The sequence below is a fragment of the Pristis pectinata genome, chromosome 14 (assembly GCF_009764475.1).
Source record: "Pristis pectinata isolate sPriPec2 chromosome 14, sPriPec2.1.pri, whole genome shotgun sequence".
Classification (NCBI taxonomy): domain Eukaryota; kingdom Metazoa; phylum Chordata; class Chondrichthyes; order Rhinopristiformes; family Pristidae; genus Pristis; species Pristis pectinata.
The window spans coordinates 7,302,990-7,319,176 of record NC_067418.1 but is presented as its reverse complement, the minus strand read 5'-3'; the positions used below and the strand labels follow the sequence as shown (position 1 = coordinate 7,319,176).

The 16,187-nt window shown below is 41.6% G+C and overlaps 2 protein-coding genes across 5 annotated transcripts in view; one reads left to right on the top strand and one right to left on the bottom strand.

Annotated features, from left to right (window-relative positions):
* The window catches only part of elp4 (elongator acetyltransferase complex subunit 4), a 192,165-nt gene extending 176,874 nt beyond the window's left edge, over positions 1-15,291 (bottom strand). The window contains exons 1-2 of the mRNA XM_052029377.1: positions 15,064-15,291; positions 9,841-9,876 (exon numbers count right to left, since the gene is read on the bottom strand). Of these exons, the coding sequence (XP_051885337.1) occupies positions 9,841-9,876; positions 15,064-15,199 (172 nt within the window). The 5' untranslated portion in view covers positions 15,200-15,291. The remainder of the gene's footprint in view (positions 1-9,840; positions 9,877-15,063) is intronic.
* immp1l (inner mitochondrial membrane peptidase subunit 1) overlaps positions 14,843-16,187 on the top strand; it is a 124,059-nt gene continuing 122,714 nt past the window's right edge. For 2 of the 4 annotated variants that reach the window (XM_052029378.1, XM_052029382.1), the window contains exon 1: positions 14,843-14,882. In XM_052029378.1, coding sequence (XP_051885338.1) covers positions 14,845-14,882 — 38 coding nt within the window. In that variant the 5' untranslated portion in view covers positions 14,843-14,844. Of the gene's footprint in view, positions 14,883-15,424; positions 15,514-15,745; positions 15,858-16,187 lie in introns of those variants that run through there. The other 2 variants (XM_052029381.1, XM_052029380.1) reach the window with 2 other exon arrangements.

Genomic DNA, 16,187 nt, shown 5'->3' with positions numbered 1-16,187 from the left:
TCCAGTCCATCCAGATAAGTAAAGACCTTCATCCCCGTAATCAACCTAGTAAGTCTCTTCCACATCCTAAAGCCTTCATATCTTTCATTCACCGTGGTGCCCAGAATTGGACAATGCCCGAGTTACGGACAAACCACTGTTTTAACAAGTATAAGAGTTCTCCCCTGGTCTGCGTGGGTTTCCTCCGGGTGCTCCGGTTTCCTCCCACATTTCAAAGACGTATGGGTATGCTATGTTGGTGCCGGAAGCATGGCGACACTTGCGGGCTGCCCCCGGAACACTCTACGCAAAAGATGCATTTGACTGTGTTTCGATGTACATGTGACTAATAAAGAAATCTTACCTTACCTTACAAGAGATTCCTTGCTGTTGTATCTTCTGCATTGTTTGCAAATATTGCACAGGATCCTATAAAGTTCCTTTTTAACCTTATCTGCCACTTTCAGAATTGTACCTGTTAATCTTCTGAGTGGAACACAACATTTCCTCAACAATTTTTGTGTTAGATGCCATGCATCTGTCCATTCTACCAGCCTACCTAGTTCCTTCAAATCTATTACTATCCTCCTCACATGTAGCTTGATAACTACTTCCACATAGTAACTTGCAACATTTTACTGCATTTGAGGTGGTGTACGAATACAGGCTTTGCTTATGTTGTGAGATGAGGAGCTTTGCTTGTGCATGCAAGTCAAAAGCACAAGACTTTTCCAGCAGCAGAATTCACATTGTAAAAAGCCTAGCTAAAACATGACATCCCTTTTTAGACTGCATCCGATCATCTGCAAGTTCTGCACTTTGCTATCTCTTTAGCTGTAAATTAGCTTTTTTAAAAAATTTTATTTACAGCGTGGTAACAGGACCTTCCGGCTCAATGAGTCCGTGCCGCCCATTTTAAACCCAAATTAACCTACCTGTACGTCTTTGGAATGTGGGAGGAAACCGGAGCACCTGGAGGAAACCCACGCAGACACGGGAGAATGTACAAATTCCTTACAGACAGCGACGGGAATCGAACCCCGATCGCTGGCTCTGTAATAGCGTTGTTTTCATAACACATGGTATAGTGTCTGCTCATGAAACTGAATTCACCACTATTCTGAATCTAAATTTAAATATGCATAGCGTTAGTTCTGTATCACATTTCAGTGTTTGGAAAAGTCGTCACCTGGCATTTCTCATACAAATCAAATCTCACACCTTTTAAAGAGGAAGCCAGGACAATGTCCTTTTTGTTAGATAGATTCTCTTTTCTTTTGAGGTCAATTCTTCTGCTGACATATGCAGTTCCTTCAGCCAATGCAAGTTGCCATTTCTGAAGTGACAAAGAGCACTCACACATATTAATTAAAAGCTGGGTTAACAACGAAATTTAGGCATGTTTACTCTATATATTTTCAGTAATTGTATTCACTGCTCAATTTCTAGCAAGAGAAGGAAGATAAAGGGAAGCTGGATTTTTCTTTCAACTCATAATGGGCAGAAGTTCCAGCATAAGAATAATGAGACAATGAAAAATAAAGAAAAATTGAGGCAGAAACAGGTGTTGGAAAGGTTAAAGCTGCCAGATAGTAGAAATGCAGTGGAAAATCTATGTGATTATGTTAAATATATCACCAATGATTCATATCCCAATGCTAACCTCTCCATTCTTTTAAAGTAAGTTCTGTTCAACCCCTTTGCCCTGCATTATGGACAACTGTCTGAAATGGTGAACTTGGATGTATTACATTTCCTCTCTTCATATATATATGTATGTATATATACACACACACACACAGAGAGAGAGAGGGAGGGAGGGAGAGAGGGAGGGAGGGAGGGAGAGAGGGAGGGATGGAGGGAGAGAGGGAGGGAGGGAGGAAGAGGGAGAGAGGGAGGGATGGAGTGAGAGAGGGATGGATGGAGGGAGAGAGGGAGGGAGGGAGGGAGGAAGAGGGAGGGAGGGAGGGAGAGAGGGAGGGATGGAGGGAGGAGGGAGGGAGGGAGGGAGGGAGAGAGGGATGGAGGGAGGGAGGGAGGGAGGGAGGGAGGGAGGGAGGGAGAGAGGGAGGGAGGGAGGGAGGGAGAGAGGGAGAGAGGGAGGGAGGGAGAGAGGGAGAGAGGGAGGGAGGGAGGGAGAGAGGGAGAGAGGGAGGGAGGGAGGGAGGGAGGGAGGGAGGGAGGGAGGGAGGGAGGGAGGGAGGGAGGGAGGGAGGGAGGGAGAGATAGATTGTGAAAAGCTGGGGCAGCAGGACTGATCTCTATGGCACTCACTAGTCACAATTTACACCATCAAAACACATCGGGGCAGATTTTGTAGTCAGTGGCAAGCCAATGAGATTCCCCATGGTGAAGCCTAGTCTATCTTCCATAAAATCCAAACTAATAAACCCAGAGAGATTTTTAAAAATTCTGTAAAAGCTTTAAGTTATCAGTTTAAAAATACTTGATCTAAAAATTTTCTTTAAAATACTGGACTCTAACCTGAAGAACTTTTCAGTCATTTCCTTGCATTAAAATCAATGAGCCCTCTCAGATATGCCACAATTCTTTGAGAGTACATATTGCAAGTGTTAGCACAAGTTCCCTTTCCTTTGCTGAGATCCATGATGAGGATCGTGTCAGAGTGCAGGGATTTTTGTACCTGTTTACTCGTGAGAGTCCTGTTTGCTGTCAGTTTGGTGCAATAATTACATCAAATAATGCTCTGCAAAAGCCAGACTATGACTTAAGTCATTTAATTAAGCTATTGTTTGAGAGTCTTGGCAATGAAATGTTGCAGCCACCCATGTGAAATGTTGCAGTTAACTATGTAATGGTTATCATCAAATAATTGGAATGCAGGGTCTTTGTGATGGATAAATTAAGTATTAATTAGAATGAATTAGAATAAACTGATTGATTAGGGTAGAGCTGTGGATGTTTTCTACATGGATTTTTAGTAAGGCTTTTGACAAGGTCCCTCATTGTAGGTTCATTCAGAAGATTGAGGCGTATGGGATCCGTGGAGACTTGGCCTTTTGAATTGAGAACTGGTTTGCCCAAAGAAGACAGAGGATAGTCGTCGATGGGACTTATTCTGGCTGGAGGTCTGTGATTAGTGATGTTACGCAGGGATCCGTACTGGGACCCCTGCTGTTTGTGATATGTATAAATGACTTGGACGAAAACATGGATGGGTGAGTTAGGAAGTTTGCAGACGATACAAAGATTGGTGGTATTGTGGATAGTGTAGAAGATTTCCAAAGGACATAGTGGGATATACATCAGTTGCAGATATGGGCAGAGAAATGGCAGATGAAGTTTAATCTGTCCACGTGTGAGGTGTTGCACATTGGGAGATCAAATGTAAAGGGACAGTACACAGTTAATGGCAGGACCCTTAATAGTAATAGTACAGAGGAATCTTGGGGTCCAAGTCCATAGCTCCCTGAAAGTGGCTGCACAAGGTGAAAGAGTGGTAAAGAAGGAAAGGGTGCTTGCCTTTATTAGTCAAGGCATTGTGTTCGAGAATCAGGAGGTTATGTTGCAGCTTTATAAAACTCTGGCTAGGCTGCATCTGGAGTATTGCATTCAATTCTGGTTGCCCCATTATAGGAAGGATATGGAGGCTTTGAAGAGGGTGCAGAAGTTTGCCAGGATGCTGCCTGGATTAGAGGACATGTGCTATAAGGAGAAACAAATGGGTTGTTTTCCCTGGAGCAGCGGAGGCTGAGGGGAAACCTGACAGAAGTTTATAAAATTATGAGAGGAATAGATAGACAGCCAGTATCTTTTTTCCGGGGTTGAAATGTCTAATGTTATGGGTCACGTTGCTATTTGGTGAATGTCCCTTTAAGGCTCCTGGACAGTAGAGTAGTAGTGTGTGTGTGTGTGTGTGTGTGTGTGTGTGTGTGTGTGTGTGTGTGTGTGTGTGTGTGTGTGTGTGTGTGTGGTGTCGTCAAGACAGCAAGACTATACAACGTGCTGACGGTTTTGCTCAGTGAGTCGAGAAGAGAGAGAGAGACACTGATTGCTGTTCTCCGTATCAACGGATGAAGAACAATAGCTATGTCTGTCACTACAATCCATGCATGGATTTTTGGAGCAATCAAGTGGAGTCCACTTTGTCGTTAACCTGTACTGGGAAACAGGTATTTCTGTGCACGGCCACATACCAAATGCCTTTGGGGGTGGCAGACACTTTGGAACAAAGCAATGGAGATCATCAGTGATTGAGATGTCGTATGGGTTCCATTGTGGAACATGTGGATTTCGTAATTTCTCTCTACATTTTCTCTACGTTTTGTCTTCAGTCAACGGTGGTTTTGCAAAAGACTTTGCTCACGTTTCACCTGATGACTTGCTGAACTGAACTTTGAGAACTATTCCTAGACTTGGAGTTTGGGAATTTGCCACACACACACTTTGAGTTTAGTTTTGGGGTTAATGTTTAATATCTAACGTTTTTACTTTTCTTATTATTACAAGTAGTTATTAATAAAATAGTTTTTAACACTTGTACATGACTCGGTGTGTTTCTATTGTTGCTGGTACGTAACACTAATACTAGAGGGCATGCATTTAAGGTGAGGGATGTAAGTTCAAAGGAGATGTGTGTGGAAGGTTCTTTTTACACAGAGAGTGGTGGGTGCCTGGAATGCACTGCCAGGGGTGGTAGTGGAGGCAAGTAACACAGAGGCACTTAAGAGGCTCTTAGAGAGGCACAAGAATGTGCAGAGAATGGAGGGATATGGACCTTGTGTAGGGAGAAGGGATTTGGTTAGTTAGGTGTTTAATTAGTTCGGCACAACCTCGTGGGCCAAAGGGCCTGTTCCTGTGCAATACTGTTCTATGTTCTAAGTATCATGGCCTTCCTTATAACATGATCTATCATTCTCATTAAAAACAGAAATTAATACTTAAAATATTGTGAAAGTACACAGTACAATGATAAAACATTTATAGCCAATACTCCAAGATTCTTTTTTTTAAACGTTCTTGAGATGTGGGTGCTGCTGGCAAGCCTAACATCTATTGCTGATCCCTAAATGCCCCTGGAACTGTTTGTTTTGTCAACGCAGTGGGTTGTACACGAGAGTAGTAGAATCGGGGAGAGTTGATGGGAATGTTACAGGGAAAATTCGCAGGGAAAAGGATTCTTCTGTGAGCCAGCATAGAATTGCAATGTGTTTGGAATCAAATAGCCCAGACTGAGTTTGACAATATCATTGTTTTCCTGAAGGAAATTAGTGAATCAGATGGGCTTTTGCAGCAATCCATTAATTTCATGGTCAAAGCAGCTTGCTCAATTGGCACTACATCTACCATACTAAGCATTTATTCTCTTCATCACCAATGCACTGTGGCTGCAGTGAATATGTTCTACATAATGCACCTCACCTAGGTTATTCCAATAACACCTCACAAATCCACAATCTCTATCAAGGACAAGGCATCAGACGTGCAGGACCACCACCTGCATGTTCCCTTTTATGTCACATACCATCTAACTTGGAAATATATCACCACTTCTTTATTGTCATTGAGTCTAAATCCTGGGGCTCCCTACCCAACAGCACAAATGGAAGCACCTTGACCAGAAAGACTGCAGTCACTCAAGGTGGTGACTTGCAAACAGTACATGGCACAGTTAGTGGAAATGATGACTCACAGCTCTTGCACCCCAGGTTCAGTTTTGACATCACTGCTGCCTGTGTAGAGTTTTCATGCTTTCCCAGTGTGGTTTTCTGTTGGGCGGTACAATTTCCTCCCACATCCCAAAAATCTGCAGATTGGTAGGTTACTTGGCCACTATTAATTTACCCTGGTGTACACATGATTAGTAGAATTGGGGATGGGGGAGTGGTGTCAAAACAGGAGGAGAGGGGGTTGATGGGAACATTATAGGGAAACTCCGTGGGGAATGGAATCCTTCTGTGAGCCAGCATAGAGCTGATGGGCTGAAACGGCCTCCCTCCATGTCCCAGTGAAATATGATACAGATGTATGTTAACTGTTGGACCCGTCAGTTCCACCCAGTTCCTAAGAAATGAAAAATGAAAATACTCCCTGCATCTTGTACCCATTGCTTTAAATCTCCCTGTTTCTTGTGTCCAGTCCATGAACCACCTGCTAATGGGAATATCTTAACATCCTCTCTACTTTCTGTCTTTCAAGGAAGTCAGCCCTAGCTTCTCCAGTTTAACCTTGATGATGAAATTTCTAATTCCTGAATTTGGAAAATAAGTTCCTTTATCCTTTCAGTTCTCTACCGGCATTCTTAATTCTTAACTGTAATTGTACTTCTTCAAAGCACCTGAATATGACAGATTTAAAGCAGTAATTGGGGGGGAGACTGGTAGTAATTCTGATTATAATGTTATTACACAAGTCTATGCGATACAGGATAATGGATACTTAGGAACGTATGACAGAACTGTAATTTTTATTTTGATTGGTGATGGCATTGAAAGATTCGAGTTTTCTTTAAGTTTCAGCCTGCTGTCTCACTTATGTCATCTTTTCACTTCCACAACAATCATTCACCTGCAATCATGAGTGCAAGAACATGCACCATATTAACTGGCATACCATAAGTTTTTGGTATAGTGAAAGCACCTCATAATTATGGTGATTTCTCTTAGAATAATCAAGTAAGAGTTTGTGAAACAGACACATCACATAGTTAAAATGTAACCCTCAATACAATGTGTGTTTTGGCTAGATCCAAAGAACTAAGATAATAATTTGTTTGAAACAAATTCTCCGGGTTCTCTGGTTTGCTCTCACATCCAAAAGATGTGCAGTTTGGTAGGTTAATTAGCCAATGTGAGTTGACCCTGGTGTGTAGCAGAGTGGTGGAATCGGGGGGGGGGGAACGGATGAGAATATGGGAAGAACGAAAATGGCATTAATGTAGGATTAGTATAGGTGAGTGGTTAATGGTGGCATGGACTTGGTGGGCGAAGGGCCTGTTTCTGTGCTGTATTTCTCTATGACTCTATAACTTAGAAAATGAACATTTATGTAACAAAATTCTACTGGAATTTTGGATTAATTCTAGAATTAAATATGTTGAACTCCCTACAGGCTTCAGTATTGAAGCAAGCTAACTTTAATAACACTCAAATTCACTATTATTTGATTTAATTAACTAGTTAATGCATTTGGAAGGTTGAACACAATAATTCCTCCATAGAAACTAATGTGACAAATATTGGAATTGATTAAAGAGGAAGTTTACTCACAAAAGTCTAATGTTTCATGAAAAGGTAAGCACTGCTCTCTCTGACCTTCTGCATTGCACCTGAGCTCGCAATACAACAGAATACCAACATACCAAGAATAGCGAAACATGAGGTGTGTTAGAAACCATTCATAATTAATGTTTATACGAGTTCAAAGAGTCTGGTAATCTGGGATATAATAATGCTTCAACAAACTTCTGTACAAAAATTACAATGAACTTTTGTCCTACTTTGCAAGCTGGTGAGATTCTTGTCTTTCTTTCTCAACCTTATGGGCATTCAATGTTACTGATCTCAACCTTTAATTTTGATTATTTAGTGAAAACTGAATAGCATTATCATTTGCATGATTTAATCCCCTTGCCCCAGCTCATACCTTTCTTTTCTATTTATCGTGACAGAACTAGACCTACTTCCTGGCAATCCCAGCACTCTCCGAAGCAGGAACTCAGAAATAAGAGTCACTGTCCCTGTGGTTTTGTGAAGAATTAACTAACCTCTACTCAGCATTTGTTCCCAGTAGTATGTAACTGATCAAATGGAGGACCACAAATTTACATCCTAGTGCTCGAGGATGGAGTGTAGCATCCCAGCAATATTGAACTCCTAAACAAAAAAGTGGCCTATAAATCAACATTAGAGTTAAATTTCACAAAAGGACTGCAATATCACTCCACAATTCCCTTGCATGAAACATGTTGGTTGAACACTGAAGATATAATTTTCTTCATATATGAACTGAATTTCTGTTAAATCCAGATGATTTTGTGAATACAGTGCAAGCAATTTTACATGCCAGTGATGCAATACAATGCTACAGTAGAATTAAAAACACTGCAACACAGTGAATAATCACTTAAAGCAATGGACTGATCTGCCAGGCGTGTTTCCAAACACATTCAAAATCAAGTCCAGTCATCCGTAGAATAAATGTGTTATCAAAGCATCAGAAGTCGGCAATTGACATCCATGTGGAAAAGAGACTTTGGTGCCTGTGGGTTGTGGATAATTCACATGCATAAAAGAACTTTCAGCAGACAATGTCACCAGTAAAATAGCTTACATTTTTTCCCCCAAAACTGTCTAAATTTTTCCTCACAAGTGACTAAAGTAATGGGTCTTTTTTCCATCCAAATAGCTACACTCAGAATCCTGCTTGACAATTTTGATGTACAATGCAAAACAAATTATTAGAGAAAACCACAAAAATAACAAAAGTCGACAGAGGCTATTAATGTAATGAATTAGAAAATGAACAACAATCATTTCTTCATCTTACAGTGAATCCTCCTGCCATTTTTGCCAGATGAAATTACTGCTTTACAGTTTTGGTAGTTAAAGAAAATTTCTACGTGGCACAGTGACGCTGATCTATTATAAGTGTCCCACTGCACTAGGAATTGATGTGAGTGAAGTTGTCCTTTTTCCTTAGGAAACTTAACTTTTCAACTACTGCATAAAGTAAAAGAGTGATACCAATATTTATATTTAAAGCTTGTCTAAAACACAGGAAATATTTGAGGAATTTCTTCTGTATGATATTAATATCATATACTACAAATACATGTTCTCTTTAGAAATGATATCAGAAAACAGTGGAGGTACTCAACTCAGGCAGCATGTGGAAAGAGAAAACTATGTTAATGTTTCAGACTGGTGAACGTTCATCAGAACTAGAAAAGGGAGAAAGCAAGCATGTTCTAAATTGCAGAGAAGATGGAGAGGTGGGGAGAACAAATGGCATGTTGGTGATGGGGTGGAGACCATGGGAATCCAAATGACACCAATGCTGTTAGTGCTTCCGGCGCCAACATACCATGCCCACAACTTCCTAACCTGTACGTCTTTGGAATGTGGGAGGAAACCGGAGCACCTGGAGGAAACCCACAGAGACACGGGGAGAACGTACAAACTCCTTACAGACTGCGGCCGGATTTGAACCCAGGTCGCTGGCGCTGTAAAGCGTTACGCTAATCACTACACTACCATGCCTGCCCCAAAAGTTGTACACCAAATACTAGCAAATGTATACAAAAACAAAAGAGATTTGAGAAAAATATGGCAGTTTACTCAGGGCTGCCACCCTCCAAAGGTCAACTTCAGCTTAATGCAATAACAATGGTTGCAATAACCCCACCACTGGTAGCCAAGTCTGCAGCTGCTTTAGCCTCATGTTCTGGAACTCTCTCCGTAAGCCTCTCACTTTTGCTCTACTCTTTAAAGAAGCAGTCTTTGATAACATTTTGGCCACCTAATATCTGGCTGGTTCATGGCCAAGTGTCAAATGTTGTTTGTTCATACTTCATGACTTAAACATTTTAGAAGTGCAAATTGTTGCTTGTTACAAAACTTAACATGTGGACACAGCTGCAAGGTTGTAGTTGCTGACAGACAAGTGCACAGAGGCTTTGATCATTGATCTGGAGATGAGAGTTACAATCCCACCACAGTAGCTGAGGAATTCTGAAGGAAGAAAATGACATTTCATTTGGTTTCTGACTACAGACTCCTAAGTAGTTGACTCTTAACTGTCCTCAAAAATGGAAGGAAGCCATTCAATTCTATGTGATCCAATAAGTTAAAAAAATATAATGATGATGAAATAACTAAAAAAATCTAATATTTCTCTTACCAACAAGAATAAGAGTTCCAACAGCCAGGCCTCCTCCTAAAAAAAAAAGAAAATTATTAATGCATTTCATTTTACCCTACTTCCTCAGGAGACTACAGAAATTTGGCATGTCTCCTTTGACTCTCACCAACTTTTATCAATGCACCATAGAAATCATCCTATTCGGATACATCACGGCTTGGTATGGCAACTACTCTGCCCGAGACCACAAGAAACTGCAGAGTTGCGGATACAGCTCAGCAAGTCACGGAAACCAGCCTCCCCTCCATGGACTCTGTCTACACTTCTCGCTGCCTCGGTAAAGCAGCCAACATAATCAAAGACCCCACCTACCCCAGACATTCTCTCTTCTCCCCCTCCCATTGGGCAGAAGATATAAAAGCCTGAAAGTTCGTACCATCAGGCTCAAGGACAGCTTCTATCCTGCTGTTATAAGACCTAGTATGATAAGATGGACTCTTGACCTCACAATCTACCTCATTATGGTCTTGCACATTTTCTGTCTGCACTGCACTTTTCTGTAACTGTAACACTTTATTCTGCATCCTGTTATTGTTTTCCCTTGTACTACCTCAATGCACTGTTGTAATGAAATCATCTATATGGATGGCATGCAAAACAAAGCTTTTCACTGTACCTCAGTACATGTTACAATAATAAACCGATTTACCAATTTATAGGTTCAAGATTGGGCTGGAGTGACAGGTGGAGAATACAGTTTGCATCATAAGGAACAACATTTACATTTGAAGTCATAACTTATATATAAAAAAAGGATAATTCCGAAGGTTTCTTCTGGTGGGCAAAAACAACACAAAAGAATTCCCAATAAACGGTACAAGAAGGAATTCAAAAGAACGTTACCAAAACTGTTAAAGAGCTAACAGCAAATCAACTGGAGGACAAAAGTGATATGAATAGATAATGTGATATGATGGCGAAATAATATCAAGGTCTGTAACAGTGGACCAGTAAATGTGGGACTACCTTTATATTAAAAGGGAGCATATTCCAATCTGTGATCAACTTGGCCACCATCTTTATGCCATTTGCAACGTCAGTATGGAAGCGCTTGGAGGCTGAATGTGAAGTCAATGTCGACTTGTTCATGAAATATGGGGCTTACATAAAACTTCCACAAAACAAAAGAACTCTACCAACTTCCCCCTGCAGCACAACACCACTCAACAAGAAAGGTCCACATTGAGACCTTGGAAAATGCAGATCACATCTTGGGGGTCACTTCTCAACAATGTCAGACAATGATGATAAAATTCACCATAATCTTTATGTACCTGCAGTATCTCTGGCTGACTGAGGAAAAAGGTGTTTGGAGGTCAAGACATCCATCAAACCTGGCACAAAGCTTATGGTCTACCAGGCAGCAGTGATCCCTGCCCTCTTGTGTGCTTCTGAGACATGCTACCCACAGCAGGCTCATCAAAGCATTGGAGAAGTACTGTGAATGTCATCTTCGAAAAGGGCAAAGAAACAGGCCATTCAGCTCATCATGTCCATGTTGCCATCAAGTATTTATCCACAACAAACCCATTTACCAGCATTTGGTCCATAGGTTCTATGCATTAGTGATTCAAGTGCTCATTTAGATACTTAAATGTTATGAGAGTATCTGCATCCACCACCCATTTGGGTTCCACATTCCAGATGCCAACTACCCTCTGGGTGAAATAATTCCTCCTCAGCTCCCCTCTAAACCTCTTACCTTAAACATATGTCCACTAGTTTGAGACATTTTTGCTATGTGGAAAAATTTTCTACTGTCTACCCTATCTATATATACCTCTATCAGGTCCCCCTTCAGCCTCCTCCATTTCAAGTAAAACAAACCCAGCCTATCCAGTCTCTCCTCATAACTGAAATGGTCCATCTCACTCAACATCCCAGTGAATCTCCACTACACCCTCTCCAGTGCAATCATGCCCCTCCTATAGTGTGGCAACCAAAACTATACAGAGTACTCCAGCTTTAGCCTAATTAAAATATATATAAAGTTGTACCATAACCACTCTGCTGTTATATTCCATGCCCTGGCTAATGGAAGCAAGTATCTCACATGCCTTCTTCACCACCTTATATACCTGTGCTGTCAACTTTCAGGGACACTTGGATTTGTACACTGAGGTCTCTCTGTTCCTCAATACTCCCTAGGCTCTTATCATTTATTGTGCATGTCCTGCCAAAGTGCATTACCTTGCACTTTCAGGATCATGCTCTATCTCCATTGTTCTGCCTATATTAGCAACTAACTGCTATCTTGTAGCCCATGACCATCCTCCTCACTATCAACAACACTATCGATTTTCATGTCAATTGCAAACTTACTAATCATACCTCCTACATTCATATTCATATCATTAATATATACAACCAACAGTAAAGGTCCCAGCATTGGTACTTGTGACATGTCATTGGTCATTTGCTTCACAAAACAACTGCCACCATCACCCTCAGCCTCATATCACCAAGCCAACTTTGGAGCCGATTTGCCAAGTTACCCTGGATGAAATGTTCTAATTTTTGGATCAGTCTCCCATAAAGGACCTTGTAAATAGCCTTACTGAAGTCAATGTAGACTACATCTACCCTACTGACCACATTGATAAACTTTGCTACCACCTGGGGAAAAGAAAAGTCCTCTAGATCCAGTGGCGGGTTAAGCTAACCAAACCAACATCCTCTCCCAGACAAATGACCCCAGCACTGAAACGTTCATTACAGTCAGCTGGCTTGGATCAGCAGGCCATGTGAATGCCTGACTGAATTTCAGGAAAACAAAACAATACTCCAAACTCCATCATAGCAAAAGATTATCAGCTAATCAAAGTACAACATCCTCATTAGTTTATTGGAATTCCTGGTCCAAGACCACTCAAAATGGAGAAGGAGCATTTGGGACATCACTGGGAGCTCAAGACCCTTCATCAGGAGCACACAGAAGCCCAACATAAGCAGCAGAAGCAGCATATCTCCTCTTTAACTACCTCCTCCCACCCTGTTAACTGCCTCCTACCTCACCTGTGTCAGAGATACCGGTGAATGTGTTAGACATTATGTCTAAAATATCTGATCTGAAACAAAGAAAATATTTTCATATAACCTCATAAGTTTTCATCTGCGTAGACAGTTGGGAGACTTTGTTTTTACCTGTGTTCCTCTGTAAAAATCTGAATGTCTGCAATTATTCCAGACTGGGACCTTCTAGACACAAATAAACCTCAACAATGAGCCATGCAGTTAATATAAATTTTTAATTTTGGCTAAGAAAAATACAGTAAATCTGATAACACTTCTTCTGGTTAATCATGAAAAATGAGTCCAAACTCATCGGCATGGCCCTGCCACCCGCAATCACTGCCTGCGGCTACTTTACATCTGAATTTAACTAGTGTGGATATGTGTGGGGGGGGGGGAGTGGGGGCTTTTGCTTTCTTGTTTGATGGCAAGGGTCAGGGACACCAGGGTTAGGTTTGCAACCAGTGGCAAGGTCTTGTAATCTTATATGTTTCAGCTTGTTTTGACAAACTGAAATATACAACAGACCTACAAACTGAAACTTACAAGCTGAAGCTCAGTGGGGTTTATTTCCCACTCCCTTTAAACTCACCTGATTCACTAAAAAATGTATTATATTACCATGTACCATGTAAAAAATGTGAAATAAAAGGGGTATTTGTTGGAGTGACATCCAATAATCTGTAAAATATGTCAGTCTGGCTTCAAAGGCCCAAGGGCACCAGATTAAATTGGTAAATTGATTTATTATTGTCACACGTATCGAAGTACAGTGAAAAACTTGTTTTGCATGCTGTCCATACAGGTAATTTCATTACAACAGTGCATTGAGATAGTACAAGAAAAACAGTAACAGAATGCAAAATAGTGTTACAATTACAGAGAAAGTGCACTACAGGTAGACAATAAGGATTACTAAAGTTTTAATGTATATCAGACAGTTGTTGGGTTGGATAAGAGGGATATGACAAGGAGGGGAACTTTAAAACTGAGTAATAAAGTCAGTGAATGCTGAGGTGATGGTTTACTAGCAAGAGAACTTTTCTTCAACAAGTTTAGGATAATCTCAAATTTACAGAAGGCACAGTTTGGGAAGACACTTGGGAGCAAATTGGAATAAAGGCTAGAGATAATAAGTGCAGGAAAGTGAGGCAGAAAAAAAATCAGTGATGTTATGGAGGTAGCCTTGGTGATAACATGAATTGCTGGGGATTGTGCGGCACATTTCAGGGTCAAATATACTAGTAAATTTGCCAACTGTTTGCTTTAGTCTGAGAGAGAGAGGAATGGAAGTCTTTGGCTAGGAAATGAAATTTACACTTGGGACCAAAGATAACAACTTAAAAGTATTTCATTGAAAATCGCTGCTCATCTAATAATGATGAATAAATATGTTTAAAGGAAATGGAAAAAAAAGTAATGCCACCTTGGATTCACCTCGTCTGGGGAGATGCCAGCATTTCCACACATATTTAGAAATGCATTCGAAAGGTATGCAGAGCTAGAGGAATAGTAGAAAGCCAACATAACAGCTACATTTAAGGGGGAGGAATTCAATTATAAACCAGTCAACAACGTTAAGGATAGAAATATTTACAGAATCCCTACTGAATATAAGAATATTTATAAACAAATAATATAATAATGAAGAGACAGTATGGATTTCAAAAGAGATGAAAACTTGTTTGAAGTGAATAGCATAATGCATTTTAGGGGAGGCTGGACAAGCGTTCAGGGGAGTAAGGAATAGAGGATTATACCGATAGATTTACATGGGTGGAAATTCAAAGTGTATGTAAACGCCAGCACAGACTAGATGGGCCAAATGGTATTTTTTCGGTGCTGAGTCCCCTACACGATGCATTTTAGGGGAGGTTGGACAAGCACTCAGGGGAGTAAGGAATACTCCGATAGATTTAAAGCATCGATGGGAGGAAATTCAAGTGTATTGCGGACGCCAGCACGGACTGGATGGGCCAAATGGCCCTTTTCGGTGCTCAGTCCCTCAGGTGATCTTATGCAGATGCTGAACTGAGGGGAATTTGGCAGAGGGGCTGGAAATGGGCTGACTGGCCTTGCTGTGAAGTGCTGAATGGGGGTTTGTCCACCGGGATGCGGCCGGGACGTTAACGGCTTCTGGGTTGAAGCATCCTGTGCTGGTATGCGCTGCGGTGACCCAGGCACACTGACCTAAGACGTAGTCAAGGGAGGGCACCCCGGTGGAGAGCAGCAGCTGCCCGTTGTGCACCGACGGCCGGGTCCCCGCCACCGCCGCCCGTTTGCTCCGCGCCCTCCGCTGGAAGCTCGTGCCCGCGCGCGCCGACATCTTTCCCGCGCCCGCTCGCCCCGTTGCATTGTGGGCGGGGGGGGGGTAGTTGGGGGGAGTGGGGGGACCGAGGGTCACCAGGCGGTCCCAACCGAAGCTCGTCTCCAGGCGTTTTGCCGCCTGCCCGGAGATCGACCAACCAGAGCAGGCTTTACAAACCATCTCTCCGGGAGCGCATCAAAGCTGCCTTGTGATTGGCTCCTGTCCACATTGCGCCCTGCCCACTCCCCCCCTCCCGGTGCTGCCTGCGTCTGTCAGAGAAAGTAGGATTGACTTTGTTAAAGCGTTGTTTATCTAACGTTTTGGAAGAAAAGGTACTTTCATTTAATTAACGTTTGAAAGCACTGTTGTTGATTTATACACCCTCTGTTTGCAAGCGTCGAACTTTAAATACGTTGGACTGAATGGTTGTGAACTGTCAGTGGAGGTTGGCTGGCTGTTGTTAGGCCAAATGCGCACGCCTGAGGCAATGGGTGCTGGGATATGTTGTAGGACTACAAATCCCAGAATGCACTAGGCTGTGCATAAATGTGCGAGTCTGCAAAATGATAACATTTCATTCAGCAGCAAATGCATGGATTATGACCATTTTAAATAAATGCATTAGGTGACTTTCACCACTTGTGAATGCTGCTTATCTGATGCTGTGTGCCTGCAAGTAAGTTTTTCATTGCATCTGTGCGTGTGATAGTGAACTCTGACTTTGACCCCAACATTTGAAAGTTGTGTAGTATAGATTGGAACTGGAATTAAGGTAATTGAATTAGAAAGCCGAAAATACTCAAGAGTGCTTTTGTGCAGAGTGACATGGTTAAAGTTTATATGAGCAGTGTTCTTTGAAACAGTCTATAAACAAAAATCTACGAATGCTGGAATTCTGAAATAAAAAATGAAAATGCTGAGCATCTGCAGAGGACAACGGCCTTTCGTCGAAACTGTCTTAATGATAAGTCATTGACCCAGAACGTCAATTCTGTATTTCTCTGCA